The sequence below is a fragment of the Pagrus major genome, chromosome 7, assembly GCF_040436345.1.
Source record: "Pagrus major chromosome 7, Pma_NU_1.0".
NCBI lineage: Eukaryota > Metazoa > Chordata > Actinopteri > Spariformes > Sparidae > Pagrus > Pagrus major.
The window spans coordinates 25,295,976-25,312,650 of NC_133221.1; the positions used below are offsets into that span (position 1 = coordinate 25,295,976).

The window sequence follows — 16,675 nt, forward strand, 5'->3', positions numbered from 1 at the left end:
CTTGGGACAATAATGTCGACTCTGGATTCATCCAACCTGGATTTCTTCAAAGCAGCTGCTGCTAAAAAAAAAAATAGTGGGGTCCAAGGCCACCCAGGAATCTGGAGTGTCTCCAGCAAAATGGTGGAGATCACTGTCATTCAATTCAATTAGAGAATGTATAGCAGTATATTCACAGAATCTTCCACTATAGGTCCCTGAGGAGAAGTGTCCTCCAAAAAATATCCATGTCCCTGATGTGTGTCTTTTTATGGGCCTGAAAAGTTACAGAAGCCTTTGCTTAGATGCATGCCATTTGAATAATTTACGCACTGACCAAACTAAGCGACGAAAGCCAGAATAAGCAATGTTGTCTACAGCCTTTGGAACTATTTGGACCTTAAACCGCATATGGAACACCTCAGACGTCTAGCTGACTTTACTAGGCTCGCACTGAAGCCAACAGTCTGCCTCCAGAGACGGAGCAGGCAGTTCCACTCGCTGCTCTCCTTCCAAGCTTATTCAACACATCAGGTGTAATAATCTGCAGAAGGGCTCCAGTGGGGGCAGGGGATAGATAAAACTGATTAATGAACATTTCCATTTGCTGCTGGCTCTGGATGTCCCAAGACGAGAGGATTTTTTTCTGCACCCGTTCCAGTTGAAGCAGCAAGTGGTCTTGCAGGGAATGAAACTGTACTGTTTATTTTTCTTCGGCTCAAAATCAAAGAATTTATTGGTTTAATTCAGAAGTCGCAGAGCCATTTAAAAAACAAAGGCAGAGTGAAGTCTGGGCCTCTTTTCCCTGAAAGAACAAAGTACTGAGACAAAGTGTGCAGTGCAAAGAATGACATCACTTTTGGACAGCGACTACCGAGCTGGGTTCAAGGCTGGATTTTTTTTTTTAAAGGCTCGACTTCCCTTCATTTTTTTCTCTGCTGGCAGTGTGCAGTTGTGTTTGCATAGCTTGGACAGAGTTTATAAATATAGGGAAAACAGCAGACAAAACAAAGTTTCAAACTTTATTTCTAGCAAAACATCGTCCCCCTGTCATCGAGTGGCCTGACAGTCCTAAGTCGATCTCTAACATATTGTTGGATGGAAACGCAGCCAATGCTGCATCATTATACAGTAGCTCAGGCAGCCAGGAAATACCAGCCATTTATAAAATCTGGTCCTCTCTCATGAAATATAAAAGGGAAAATAAAACAAAAAGTCAAACATGAGAGCTAAACTCTTAACAGATGTATGGTTGTGTCTCCTCTAAAATGGCCACATTTAAATGGTGAAATGGCTTGAAAATAAAGAGAAGAAGAAATTCTGGAAGTTCAACATGTTTGAGCCACCAGTCTTGCTGTGAGACAGTCCTGACTATTTGGTAACAGTTGTAATGATCACATATTGATCGGGTTTACAGTTGTAAACCAGTGACACTGTCCAGTTCCAAAAGAACAACCGGTCCCAGAACTTTGGCTCTCTCTTTCTTTCTTTCTTTCTTGACGAGACAGCCAGGTGTCCTGCAGGTTTTGGACTCAGAATTTGAGACTGAATCCTGGACCGACTGCAGATGCTCCCTGGTTGCTGGTCGTCAGGTGGAAGCCCGTGTCTTTTAGGTCGTCATCGCCCTGCAGAGATTATGGAAACAGGTAACCCATTGTTAATGTCCAGAGTCAGTTTCATCCCTTTATTGATATCATTCTTTTTTATAGAACTGATCAATACTACACTGGTTATTAGGAGTTTCACGATTCTCCAAATCATCAATTTCATTTGACTTTCGATTTTAAGGACGCAATGCGATTCAAATTTCAATTTAAAAAATTTTTTTCAGCATTGACAGCTTAGTTTTGTTCTCTCACATCTGGATTTGTAAAGATCAACTGAACAATGGTTTTATGCCCCGACTACTGTCCTGTGCATTTTCAAATTCTTCTTTAAAGAGTTAGGGGTATTTTACAACAACAGCTTGACTTTATACTAGTGGCTTTTTTGCAGGTTAGAGTTAGGCAAGCTCAAATAATATTTCCCAAAAGTAAGCGACTAAAAATACAACAATACACAGCAAAAGATAGAAATTCAGTTTGCTACAAATATGTCCCAAGTAAACCCTCTTCTCTCTTCTGAAACAAGAAAATAAATAAACCCAACATTGTTTCAAGGGGCTTTTTCCCCACAGACACATAAGTAGGCAGGGGTGAAGAAAATACAGGGGGAATCGCAGATCCTGCTTTTGATTTCTATGATCAAAACTGAAGCTAATTATGATTTATTTATCATTTAAAATCGAAATCGTGACCCTAATGGTTACCTTTGGGAAAACCCTTCACAGGAATAGATTCTAAATGAGACACTTGACTGTATTCCTCACAAGTATACATCAACATGTCGATTAAATATATACATTTATGAGTTATTATTTTCCTGGGTTTTACTGTTCCAAGATCTGTTTCTAAGTAAAACTGACATAAACAACCTATACATTTGGGATAAAATGGTCTAATTTGTTTGTAGGACAGCAAATATCAACACTAACTTTCACTGAAATATTTCAATGTCTGCCTTAAGCTTCTGGGTGGGTTAGGACCACTGCTGAAAACATTAGGGACTAAAGGGCGCTCATCATGGAAAACACAAGGAGGAAATACCCGGACACAAAGCAGAAGCCTGTAGGTCTGTAATCTATTTAACACAGACAGCATTCAGAAAGCCTGGTAGCTGTATGTAATGGAGAAAGTGGAGCCTAATGTCCTTACCAGGTGACTGTAGCCCAGGCCTCCCTCGGGTGGACGAGGACTGGTGCCTCTCTTCACCCTCTGCTGCTCGCTCTTGGCTGGCCAGGTGGGGAACATGGACGGGTCGATGGGCAGCGGTGTCTCGCGGAAGTACTCATGCTTGAGCCCCTCGTCTGATAAGATCCTCTTACTCGGGCAGTAGGTGAGGAATCTGGAAAACAGTCAATGATTGAGTTCATATGGAGACATAAATACACAACGTTTGAATAAAGAAGCACAGGATTGTTGTGTGGACATTGATCATTTATATGAAAACCTCTGTGTGTGTGTGTGTGTGTGTGTGTGTTTGTACTGCTTAAAAAATTTACAATTTCTCTTTGAGAGAAGTAAGAGGTAACCTGGTTCCAGACCCCTGAGGGCGCTCCCTTCTACAATTTTTTCAACTATTGAAATAGGTCTGGTGTTTTGCTCATTGACGGCCGTTTCTCCAGTTGGAAAACCAGTCAGAGCTTTGTGGGAGGGATTTACTATTGAGGCATCATCTTTCACTGCCAGAGCCAGAAAAAAGTGACAAGAAAACGGCCCAAAAATGACGCAAACCGGATGAGATTGACGCAGCTATACAAGGTGTTGCAAGTTAAAATATTGCGTGGACTGCTTCTGTGTTGACTGAGATGGTTCTGTGTGATGCACATTTGATGGCTTGCGAATGAACCAGCCGAGTTTTGATTTGATTATTTAGAATGTAAATAGTAGCTGAAGCTGTTGGAAGTGTAGGTATCCCCATGGCCTCGTGGAGACATCTTCAAACTGCTTCTTTTGTCCATCCATCAGTCCTAAACCCAAAGAATCTTCCTTTACGATCATAAAATACAAAGAAAAGCAGCAAATCTATACATTTAGGTAGATGTAAGTAGCAAATGTAAGTAAGTAAGTAGTAGAAAATATACTGAAGCAACTAACCGATTATCAAAATAGTTGGCAGATTTCTTTCAATCGACTTGTCGTTGCAGCTCTACGAGACAGACAATCTGGACACATGAGGGGCCAGTGGGTTTGTGCAACGAGTCCTAATTGTATATGACAGGATCAACACAGCATAATGGGGAGCTGCTCAATTGTGATAATTGGCTTTCTAACCGTGTCTGATGGGAATCCTACACGCATGAGCGGGGTCAGTGTGGTAAATGATTAACACCCGCCTGACAAAACTTTATTAAACAAATCCTCCAAGCTTCTACGTGGAAGGAACCCCTGAGAAGGTTTACTGACTGGGATTAGACTGACACCAGCTTTATGACACATTGAAAGGGACAATCCTCCTCGTGTCCAGATCATCGTTTTTGTTTTGAAATTCCAAGAATGTGCGCTCTTCCCTACACCTGTGAACCTCCTCCTCCTCTTCCTCTTCCTCCTCAGGACCCCACAGCCCTGCTGGTTTTCACTCCATCCATACGGATCTATCTATACCTTGGATAGCGTAATCAAATTAAAGTTACTAATCCAACAATTTTTTTCTTTCATGATAAACACGTCCTAAATGCTTGACTAGTCTACTATTACACAATGTTTTTTGAGCGACTCAAGTGAGTTTGGCCTGTTCAATGCAGTTAATATGTTAAAGTTAATGTAAAGAGTGTAAATGCAAGATCGTCTGTAGCCGACACTGGAATTTCTGACTTCAATACGATACCTTGAAACATATTGATATTCAATATCAAGTTTGATACAACGAGGTAAAATCGGGACAAGATTTCTAATTAAAGATAAATATAGGGAGGCTTGTGTACTGTGTGTTAAGCACAACTTCATTTATAAATAACTTCTGACCATAGTCAGAAGAGTGGGAGGAGACGGGCCTATGTGTGTGTGTCGACTCACTGTCAGAAACAAGCGAGAGCAAGAAAGCACAGCTGGTATCCATATCGATACTGTGGAAAATGAGTATTGAAACAGTTTCAAATATTCAGCATTGATACTTATCGATATTTTTGAAAACACTAGTTGGCATATGTTAGATTTAACTTTATATTCTTAACCGGCAATAACATGACAATGCATCTAGGGTGACGTTGCAGAGTAATGCAAAGTAATTTAACAAGTTGTGTGGCAAAATATTGCCTATGGGGAGTAAATAAGTTAAAAGTAAGGAGTAATGTGCAATACGTCACTATTTTTTGAGAAACGACCCCATCACTCCTGGGACACAAGTTGAAGGAAACTGATTATTTAGAAGGATAGAAAACCAGCAGTGTGTGTGACTGACCCCATTGTAGCATCAGAAATCAAAGCCCCTTGAAGCCCCTCCTCAGGTTGGACACCAAAGGCCCTGATCTTTAAACTCTTTCCTACACAGGGGGGTGTGATATTCCAAACAGCTCTGTGATGTCTACCTGCCAAACTCTACCTCTGAACTTCTACTAAGCTGCTCTCGCTCTGTCTGAAGCTTTGCAAACAGCACTTCTCGATGTGTTGACCTCCTGCTGTCTGAATCGGTCCCTGGGTAAAACGCCTTGTGAGTCTTTTGACAGCTGGAAGGTTTCAGCTGCGCTGGACAGGCGCCAAGCTTCCACTGAACCGTGATCCCAGCGGCATCACAGTGGACCTGCTGTTACCATCCTCTGCAGCTGTGAGGTAACCCAGCCGTATGGTTTTGTCGTTTACAGGTGTAGGCATAAGGGCTCTGTGGGTGGGTGCAGATCCGTGAGGAAAAGCTCCTCTCTGTTCTTTGCAGCTGCTAAACAATGCTGATCATCGGAATGTTCAAGAAAGACTTATGAACCCATTACGCTGTGTGTGAAAATAGTTTTCCGTACTAAATGTGTGTTTTCTAAAACATTTTCCTGTAGTTTGGAGCATCACCATGGTGAGCGTGTGTGTCTGTGAGAAACGGAACAAGGAGATGGAACGAGGCTGCTGCAGAGGCATGTTGATGAATTACCAGTCCGCTACCGTTGTCATGTTTTAAGTCAGCTTGCCAGAAATGCACTGAGTGAATAAAAAAAGCTGGAAAGAGGAGCAGACTTTGACAGGGTAGCAATGCGTTCATCCAAGTAAGGCAATTTCCACTGCAGGAGTCATGCTGATTGTAACTGCTATTAGTGTTCAATATTTGTCTTTCATTGATATTCATCTGTGTTTCATCAATACTGAATGGAAAATAAGACCATGTCTATACTGATTTTGTGGAAGACTAATATTCAATATTTCCAACCTTTAAGAAATCCACAAATTGCCCCAAAACTATGTTGAAAAACAGTAACACCATTGAAAGAGATTATTTCAAGCTGATGTTTTTTTTTTTCGTAATTTCCTAGAAGTAACCGTGTCCTCATCATACCTCATAGCTACAGTGGTTTTGTCAAGAACACGCAGTTCTCCACATACAGCTACAGTCACATGCACACACAGACAGAAAACAGTTCAATACCACAGTCAGTCTGGCTGTAGCGCAGTAAAGATGCAATGCAGCGTGCATGAGGTGTAATGTTGTGTGAAAAAGAAGAATCCTACTTGTTCATGAGGTCAAAGCCTTGGTCTGAGAGAAGTGCTCCAAAGCGCTTTCGCAGGTTGTTGTAGGGATACTCTGTGAAAGTCATCTTCTTCACAGCGGGCAGCTCGCTGTAGCCAGGCCAGATCTTCTCGCTGGGTGACCCCAGATCCTACAGACAACACACGCACAAGTCAGCAGAAAGCATACTGTTAGTGCAAGGAGAAATGGATATGTGATATTCCCACTTTGGACAAAGTATTCATCAAACACAGACATAAACCAGACCTAAGTACATTTCAATACTTTAATATATCACTGGTAAAGACTTGGGGTGACTTGGGAGGCCCGAATGACATCAGTCCACAAGGCTGTCATGCTTTATGGAGATCATCTACTGAAAAGCGTTCAGCCTACTATTAAGAGTTTTTCCACGGGTCTGGGTCGGTTTGCTTTAGCCACGGTCTGTCAAGCCGTGATGATGACATGCAAGGGATAGTTGCGGTGGTCCTACTTAGCGGCATGGCCGACCATGGCCAACCCATGATGGTTTCCTCCCCTTAGCCAACTCAACAGCTGAACTTCTAGTGTCTAGTGAGAAAGCTGTTTTTAAAAGTCTCTCTTTCCCAAGTCTTGTGGCTTCTTAAAATGCAATTCCCAAAAAGTTGGGACGCTGTGTAAAACATTACTAAAAACTGAATGCGATCATTTGTTTTTGGAATTGGGGTTGTACCTGAATATCTGAGGATTGGAGTTAATTCACTTCTGAGTTCCTGTTTGTACAGATATATTGATATTAGCCTTATACTGCTCAGATTATTTTTGTTTATAAGCAAGTTAGCAGAGCTTAGCTGTGTATTTCTTCTTTAAAAAAATCTAAAAGAACCCAGGTCTAATCAACTAAACATAAACATATTTGGTCAGCTGATCGTTTTTAAATGTTGCAAGTAGCATTAACAGCCACAGTGAGCTGAAAAGGGCTGGAGGACAGAGGCTCGCACTCGTACTGTACATCTGCAACATGTCATCAACGTAAACAACTCTCCCTTGCTGTGGCTGATCACAGCATGGCTCATCACTGCTTCCCCAACATATTCTGGAAAAACCAGATATGGTGAGCTTCCAACTTTCATAATAACTTCATCAGCTGGGGTAACATCTACCAACAGCTCCTCCCTGTGGTGTACTGCAGAACTCCATGCTGACCTACTCTGACAGTCGACACTCAGTAGATTTACAGGCTGTAAACAGAAGAGTTTTACCCTTTACGGTGAGAATTTACATCATGTTATAAATGAGGGTATTTACCTTGAAAATCTTGTTAATTTGGTCAATTTCTGATTTTCCAGGGAAGAGAGGTTTCTGGGTGAGGAGCTCGCCAAATATGCAGCCCACCGACCACATGTCCACAGCTGTGGAGTACTCCTGCAGAGAGAAGAACAAACACCGTGGCAGTCCGCAAAAACAGAAAGTAGACAGTCTGCCTGGCACGCTTCTACACTGAAGTTGTGTGTGAAAGTGGATGTGCTCTGATGGGCTGCTGGCCCTCTGCCGTCTGGCTGTGTAAATCATACACTGTAAAACTCAAAAAGTGTTTCAGTGGTATTTGGTATCTTATAAACCAAATCCTTCACAGATGTTGGAAAAATGTCTTTTAGGTAAACCAATCAATCACAATGATGTAACCAAATCTATGAAAAGTGCATCACCTCATTATCTGTAGTTTTAGCTATTGTTTAGGTGTTTTTCATCTGGTTCCTGTGAAGTGTGGCAGCAGTGTGAACTTTAATTCTCACCTTGGCTCCAAGCAGCAGCTCCGGTGATCGGTACCACAGGGTCACAACTACAGGGGTATAGGGCTTCAGGGGGGAACCGTACTCTCGGGCCAAACCAAAGTCGCCAATCTACAGAGACAGACAGTTGGCACACATACAGAAAAGAACAATGTCTCAGCATTGATACGATTCCTCTACAGGTAGTTATTTCATGATCCTCTGACCTTTTATAAGAAATCAAATGACCTTACACTCTGAGTAACAAGATGCAGTGTGATTCATATTTTCTATAGTCAGCTTACATAAAGGTCAACAGACAAATGTCAGTGAGTGGTTTATTGACACATGGACTCTCTGGGACGTTCATTTAGCCAGAAGTTCATGCTCTAATTGACTTTTAGTAATCATGTGTTGTTTGTTCAACTGTGCTGTTCTGCTGCTAGTCTTGGAGAAAATTGTGCATCATCAAAAGACAGATTAAAGGAAACACTTTTTCCAGTTTCTGAACCCTACCAAACTATCAGCAGATTGTTGAAAAGAAAATATAATTTTAATCATTTCAGGGTTTTTCTCTTTTCACTATACTTTTTTGGAGGTAATATTTAATCGAGTATTATAACTCCCTATATCGATTTGACTGACCTTTCATGTTCTTGTATTAACTTCTCATAAAATTAAATTAAATTAAATTAAAGAAATCCAACACAGTAACAACATGTTGCCCACGCTATTGTGGAATTTCAATCAAAAGCTGAACATGCGAGTATGATTATATCAAGCAGGGCAACTAGTCCCAAAGAACCATACAGATGTCAGCCACATGTTGAAGTAAATTCAAATGAAAGTGAATGCTAAACCTACCTCATTCTCTAAACAGACATTATTCAATTGATTTAAATTATGTTGGAAGACAACTTTTTATGTGCTGAGGACCCTGAGGTAACAACTAAGTACCGTAGCCCCGTCAGTTTGAAGGGCCTGAGTGAGATCCAGAGTTCAACCGTACCTTGAGGATACCCTTGTGGCTCAGCAGCAGATTGGACGTCTTCAGATCACGATGCAGGATCCAGTTATCGTGGAGGTGTCGGACACCTCGAAGCAGCTGAATCATCAGAGTCTTTACTTCGCCTGAAGGAGAAACGTCATGCTGTTGTGAGGTGAAGGACAGACATTTGATGCAATACCGATATAAAAAAAATAAATCTATATGATAAATCACATTTTACTAAAGACACAACACCATTTTATCCCATCAACTTTTCACAGAAAAGGACCAGAGCCTAACAGTTTCTTATGTTACCTGGCAAGAAAGGCTGCTTCATGGTCTCCATCAGACTCTTCAGGTCATGTTCTACATAGTTCATCACAATATAGATCTTGTCCATATTACTTCCAACAACTATTTCCTAAAACAGGAGAAAAAGGTAGGGTTACATTTAGAAGGAACACTTAAGGATACACACGTGCCAATAAAAGTGTTAAAAAAGAAAAGTTCTCTCACCCTGACTGTGACGATGTTTGGGTGCTGAGCTTTCAGGATGGTGTTGATTTCTCTTAAAGACGTGATGGGGAAACCCTCTTTCTCCTTCTCCATCTTCAACCTTTTCAAGGCCACAATTTCATCTGCAAACAGGAGACCATTATTATTATTTCACCAATGAACTCAAAGTGAAAACAAGAGCAAATGGACCTATGTGTTTATTTTTATACCTGTCTTTTTGTCCTTGGCTCTGTACACCACACCGTAGGTTCCCTCCTCTATTCGGTTCAAACACTGAAATTCCTCAACACTCCGACAACCCTGAAAAACAACACACAATCAAACATGGATTAGATGAGTACAAATACATAAATAATGTGGGGCTTAGCTGGATGAACACGTGTTGGCACCGACCTGTAAAGCAGGCAGATATTTGGGCAGCTCTTTCTTTAGCTCAACCGGTGAAATCGGGGGGGAGTCTGGGATGTAGTTCTCTTCGGGGGTTGGTGAGCGGGAATGAGTTTGAGATTGAGGCGTGGGGTCACCCTCTCCTGCTTCTTCATCCTCCTCCTCCTCTTCCTCCATGTCCTCACCGCTCTCCTCAGAGTCGTGATCGAAACGGGACTCGGGCACTGTGAGGCAACAGGTGAAGTCAGTTTAGTGTTGGTGAGTGCATTTGAGCTGCTAGAAATGCTACACATGTGGTAAAGAGGTGAACTTTAATGTGAGACTGACATTTTCTTTTGTGGCCTTCCTTAGGAACATGCTTGTATAACCACACAGTTCAGTGTTATTGTGTTTATGATGCCATTTGTTTGATTAGATATTTACTGTGTTAACTGACAGTGATTCAGTCAACTCATAATACTGGCTAACTTAGAGCCTCTTGTGAGTCCCCCCAACTGTATGGAGGTGAAATACAACATCAGGGGAGTACCTGTTTAATGCTCAATTGTTAGTTCTTGCCTGGTGTTAGTCCCTGTATTACTGACATCAGGTTCCAGTTCTGTGTTTTTATCTCTTGGTGGCCGGCCACCTCTTTGTTTGCATTTGGTTCACAGACTGTGCCTTTAAGAATCCTGCAGAGATGAGTCCTGGCAATGCATTTTATTAACCTTCAAGAGAAGAGTAAGGAAATAAAACTCCCAAATGTTCAGCAGACAAAGCTTTTACTGACCCAGATGTGATTTATGCACTCTCTCTACTGGCCACGTACCTCTTCCATCTTAAATGATTTCCAGATCAGAAACTGTTTACATATAAAATGTTTAAGACTCAACTCAAATAACTACAATTTAGTCCAACTAGAGGACATTTAAGTTATGAGAATATCTTTCTTCTCAGATTAGAATTAGAAACACAAATACTTCCACAAACATCATGCCTGTCCACCCACCTGCAGGTATGTGATTTCCATTTTCCCTCTCGTCTTCAAAGTCATCGTCTGACTGCTCGTCCTCACTCACGTCCTCTGAAATGGAGGAAGCCGAGGTGTTAAACCTGTCAGGTTGTGTAACTTGACGCAATGAAATGACTCACAGTAGTGGAGCAGTCTTTCACAGTATTACCTGCACTCTGCTCAGACCTTCCTGAGCCTGAGCCAGACTCTTCCTCCCCCTCTTCTTCACCCTCACTCTGGCTACTGGAATCCTCTTCGTCATCGTCATCATCCTCCTCTTCGTCGGAGCCCGATCCTGACACTAGACAGGGTGAATAAGATACAAGAGCAATTTTTTATTCTGAAGCAAGTCTACTGCAATACTGAAACTGTCACTTAATTTTGCATTTGCTGGCTCTGCTGGTTTTGTGTTTGCACCATTTCACTCGTGCAGTGCTTCTGATCCACTTATCCCTTCTTATAAAGTTCAAAGCTATAATGACTTAACATATACAAGTGATTCTGGAGTGACGTCCTACTAATTAAAAGCATGTTTAGCCATTAACAGTGATAAAGTAAATGGATAACCCGAGTACTACACCATTGTTGTTTACTGGTCATAATCACAGTTTATATCATCCATTACCTATGGAGGATTCTGCTGTGCTGGTCTTCCTTTCGCTGTCACTGATGTCCTGGAGGTCTGCGAGCAGGTCTTTGCCCTCTGGCTTCTCCTCCTTTGAAGCTGCAAACAAAATGATGATACATTATGATCTTGGGGAAACTGAGTTATCACACAAGATACAGTTAAGCATAACATAAGTAGATAAGAGATTTTATTAAAGGCTGTAAAATAATGGTAGACTCACTTGCACTTTTCCGTGGTTCACTGTGTTCAGATCTGTCTCGGGAAACATGGGTGGGACTTCGGCTGCGGTGACTTTGTTTTGGTTTGTCGTCATACTCTTCAGGTAGCATCCGGTGGTGAGACGGCACTGTTGACAGGAAATCCTTGTTAACCTCTGCTGCAGGTTTAGCATCACACTTCACAGGCTTTAAAAACACAACACTTATAATTGGTGATAGGACAGAGACTCTGAATGCTTTGGTATTTGGGCTTCAGGAAATTTTTGAAATTTAAAAATATATTGTTTACTTTATTTCTGAGAGTGCAATGAAAGTAACTGGAATCAATTTTACAGCTGTATGACTACCACTGAGGTGGACTCAATATATGTTCAGCCTAGCTTAGCATAAAGACTGAAGGCAGAGGGAAAAAGCTAGCCTGGCTCTAAAAATATCTATCTAAAAATATGCCTGTGGCCAGCAGGTGTTTGAGTTCACTGACCATCTCGCCGAGCATCTCGCTCTTTGCGTCGCTCATCAGCGCGCCTCTCTCGATCCTTCAACTCTCGTTGCTCTTTCTGCTGTTCACGCAACTTACGGTCCCTTTCGCGCTGGCGCTCAAGTTGTTCCAGCCGGTCCCTGTGGTCAAAAAACCCAGGATCATCCAATCGAGGTCTGTCCAGACAACCAAAAGGCCAATCTTGTCATTTTGGTTATGTTTTGTTTGGGTTGTTAAAGCTTATTCAAACAGACAGGTTAGTTTATGAATCACAGGATTTCTCTGCTAACTTCACAGATGTACTCAATGATAACACATTATCAATCTGACCCACATGGGTTTGCTCTAAAGTGTCCACTTGAGTCTACATTGTTTACATGGCTTAATTTAATTTAAAACACACAACTACAATCTTAATGTCACAATCAACTAAGGTCATTTTTAACATTTTTTGTGTAACTAACAGATGCTTTAATAGCTTAGCTATAGTTTTGAGTGAAAAAGAAAAGAAAGAACTCTAGATCAGTTTCTTGTTGCTCAAAGACTTTAACATCCTGGCAAGAAAATAATTTAAATGAAACTATGAATACCTAGTTCATCAAAACAGATGTTGGCATTCAAAAACATTGGTACCAATTCATTTAAGTGGTAATCAAAAGAATGACTATTTCTGTGCCTGACTTAATGCATGATAATCTAATAGATGATGCTTTTCCAGAGTTGATGCTCACCTCTCTCTGCGTGAATGAGCTCTAGCCTGTTCCCTTCGTTTCTGTCTCTCCCAGTCTCGCCTGGCTTTGTCTTCTTCCCACTGTCGCTTCCTGCGATCGCTTTCTCGCTCTTTTTCTTTGTCTTTGGGTCGAACATGTTTCCCTGCTGAAGAAGTGAAAATCATGAGTGAAAGCAGATTTTAAAAAATAAATAAATAAACGATCCAAATATGTTGTATTCAGCTGTAAAACACACCTCCTTCAGCAGAGTGACTGCGATGACGTCGTTTATCTTTTCTCTTCTCCTCCTTTCTATGGTGAGATTTGTCTTTTCTTGCTATTTGCTGTGGAGGCTTGATTGCTAGTGATTCATCTTCCTCCCCCCTGAATAAATGCAAAGAAAACATTTTGAGACACCGTGCTGCAAAAGATTTCAGTCAACTTAAACATTTTTACTCATGTTTGCTTCCTACAGTTTCACCTACCTGTCCTCTGTTGAGTCCTCCCTTGTGTATGGGGAATTACGAATTGTTATTTCCATCCTTTGATCCCGTAGTTCGCCTTCCTCCGGAGTGTCTCGTTTGGCTTCCCGATCATCCGCCTGTGGAACAAGGCCCTGTGTGAACTGTGAAAGACAAGAAGGGCAGAAAACAAGGTTAAATCAAGAGAGAAAAAACATTAAAATGTCCTCAATGGGGAATAAAAGAGTTAATACAAATACCATAACATTTTAAATGTTGCTCCTACTGTTCAATGTCTAAATCTGCAGACATTTTTGCAAAAAATAAATATATATATATATTGTTCCTGCTAGAACTCTTGCTTTGTGCTTGTTTTGGTGCAAAAGCTTCTGCAAGAAAATGGCACACTAATGTTTTTATATTAAGCATATATTAATTATAGAATATTCCATTTCTAATACTTTATTTTTAAACATACCAAGACGAGTTTGAATATAAAAATTAGACAACATATAACACTGACAGATGATGAGAGTGAGTCATACAAGTCTTCTAATAAGTATGTCATCCTTACATTTTTCTGGCGCTTGGGGTCTGTTCTCTCCTCTAATTCTCTTCTACGTTTTTTCTCCAGCAGGATTTCGTCAAGAGTTTTTACTTTCCAGGTCTCCTTTTCGTCCCCCATCAGCGTCCAGTCTCCACCGCCTGCTCCACAAACACATACAACAAGAGTTCATTACATGTCATATTAGTTCAGATTCATTTGATAATCAAGATGTATGCTTTGCTTATACAGAACAAAATGAAGAAATATAGCTGTTTGCAATATAGCTGTTTCAAGGTTTTATGGCCTTCCTGTAAATCAGTTTCAAGTTGGTATATAATATCTGCAACAGGCCTAACATCTTAATAGGGCTGGGCGATTAATTGAATTTTGTTTTCGATTTCGGATTCCCTCGATCATGAAAGCAAGATAATCGTAATAAAACGATCATTCTGCTCTGTCTTGTGTGGAAAATGCAGCGAACCCTTCCATCTCCGCCTGTGCGCTCCGCTCCGCCCCCGCCTGAAAAGTTGCGCTTTCAGCCACGCCGTGCGTATTGCCAGTGGGTGTTTGGAAAAAACGTGTAGAAGAAGACGGAAGAAGATGGCAGAAAGGCAGCCTTTGGTCGGGAAGAAAGATAAAGCGAATTCTGTGGTGTGGAAACACTTCGGTTTCGAGGAGTCTGACTCGGAGCAAACGAAGATATTGTGCAAGATATGTCACGCAACCGTGTCTGCACCTCAAGGGAACACGACCAATTTATTTAACTATTTAAAGTCCACACACAGAGTAATACATGACCAAGCAGTGAAGGAACAAAATGAAAAGCTCCTCGACTCCTGCCACCGCCACACAGTCCTCAATTAAGGACAATAACAATTGGCAATAACGGATGCCGTCACATACATGATTGCCAAGGACATGTGCCCTATCAACACCGTTAGCGAGCCGGGGTTCAATAAACTGATTAACACATTGGACAAGCGGTAGTAAGTGTTACCATCACGTCACCATTTCAGCAGAATTGCGCTGCCTGCTCTTTATGATGAATGTCGCAGAAAAGTTGCAAGAGAAGTGTCAACAGCATTATATTTTGCCACCACAACGGACCTATGATTTTTTATTTTTACATATTATTTAATTCATTTTATTAATATACTTGTCTTATTTATTTGCATTTTTCTTGTTTTTCAGTTCAAACTTATCGTGTTAAAAGAAATACCAGAGTTAAAAGTTCAATAAATGCTTGTTCTCAAATCAATGAATAATCGTCTTTAATAATCGTGATTACAATATCAATCAAAATAATCGTGATTATGATTTTTCCCATAATCGAGCAGCCCTAGGATGACATATACACAATCCAGCAGGTAGCTCTCCAAACAAATATCACTAAAAACGTGTTCAGCTGCTGTTGATATGTACCAGCACATAATAATTCAGAGGTAGACTCTACTCGAGTTCTTATGAGTGAAGCAGCCCATCATCTGCCATATTAAAGTTGAACTGTTCATATAATGTCGTATGTTCATCATATGGTACCGTTAACAGGTTGTAACATTAGCCATTAGCCCGCAGATAGCCAGCTCAGGTTATATTTGTTTCTGAATAAACAAACGATGCCATTGTAAGTAAGCAGCATACAAGAGCAGCATATTGAGCATAATTATAGATGAGTTTCGTTACTTTCAACGTCAAACGCGCAGTGTTGTGTGTTAAGCGACTGATGCTAACACATTAGCTGGCTAACGCTAGCTAGGTAAAACTAGCATGGTCAAATGTTGCTAAACAACTTCTGCAGTGAACTACATGATTTACAAACGAATCGATAGCACAGCTGGTAGAGCTATGGACCACAGCACATATAAACATGTCCGTGTTTGTATTTTAAGGCGTAGATATAGTAAATAATGATAATAACCAAGGTGCAGGTGAAATGGTCACACAAACCTGAAATATGCGCAGCGGTATTTTGGCACACCGGAAGTGTCGACGCGTGAGTAACGTTTGTAAAACTTCCGGTGTGAAACAATAACTTCCTATAATATAATATAACATAAAGTATTATAATTATTATCAATTATACACTTTAAACATATTTTATTCTATTCTATTCTATTCTATTATTATATTATATTGTATTTAAAAAAGAATAGAATAGGATAGAATATCAGGTAATATCGGATAATATAATATAATATATGTGGGCCCTGCAGAGTGAGCACAGGGCAGCACAGATGAGATAAGTATGTTCATAGGTAACTTCCACGTCCCCTCTAAAAACCTAAGGGTCTGAAGACAATCCCATTTCTGAAGTTCAGATTTCAAATTATTACAACAATAAACAATAATAAAAAGTAAAAAATAAGCAATATAATAAGAAGATAAGAAATAGAATTGACTCATATATACATAGTATTTACAATATGAACAGTGCAATTATAAACAGTGTGGTATCTTTATTTACAAATAATAAATAATAAATATGGGTATTAACAATTGTCCAGTTAGTGCAAACCAAAATGTATATGGATATGTGTAGAGTTTTTTATTGCACAGTGCACATGTGAGGTCTACTGGGAGCAGTGCTGGTTGTACAGTCTAACAGCAGCAGGAAGGAAGGACCTGCGATACCTCTCCTTCACACACTTGAGGTGTATCAGTCTATCGCTGAAGGAGCTGACCAGTGCGGTGATAGTGACCTGCAGGGGGTGGGACTCCTTCACCAGCAGCGATGACAGCCTGTCCATCATCCTGCTCTCTCCCACCACCTGCACTGGG

At 40.7% G+C, this 16,675-nt stretch overlaps 1 protein-coding gene across 4 annotated transcripts; it reads right to left on the reverse strand.

The window, feature by feature from the left end:
- Positions 1–987: 987 nt before the first annotated feature.
- cdk11b (cyclin dependent kinase 11B) lies at positions 988–15,904 on the reverse strand. 4 transcript variants are annotated; one of them, XM_073469963.1, is made up of 20 exons: positions 15,845–15,904; positions 13,925–14,055; positions 13,375–13,514; positions 13,146–13,273; positions 12,911–13,052; positions 12,183–12,355; positions 11,704–11,829; positions 11,481–11,579; positions 11,025–11,156; positions 10,853–10,927; positions 9,871–10,088; positions 9,687–9,777; positions 9,478–9,599; positions 9,277–9,382; positions 8,983–9,104; positions 7,998–8,105; positions 7,510–7,626; positions 6,225–6,373; positions 2,733–2,922; positions 988–1,604 (listed from the first exon to the last, which is right to left on the reverse strand). In XM_073469963.1, the coding sequence occupies exons 2-20, from the start codon at positions 14,033–14,035 to the stop codon at positions 1,512–1,514; spliced, it is 2,442 nt and encodes an 813-aa protein (XP_073326064.1). In that variant the 5' UTR covers positions 14,036–14,055; positions 15,845–15,904; the 3' UTR covers positions 988–1,511. The 4 variants fall into 4 exon arrangements, with proteins under 4 accessions (XP_073326064.1, XP_073326063.1, XP_073326067.1 ...); XM_073469962.1 differs by having other exon boundaries at positions 12,911–13,055; XM_073469966.1 differs by having other exon boundaries at positions 1,414–1,604; positions 12,183–12,319.
- Positions 15,905–16,675: the final 771 nt, after the last annotated feature.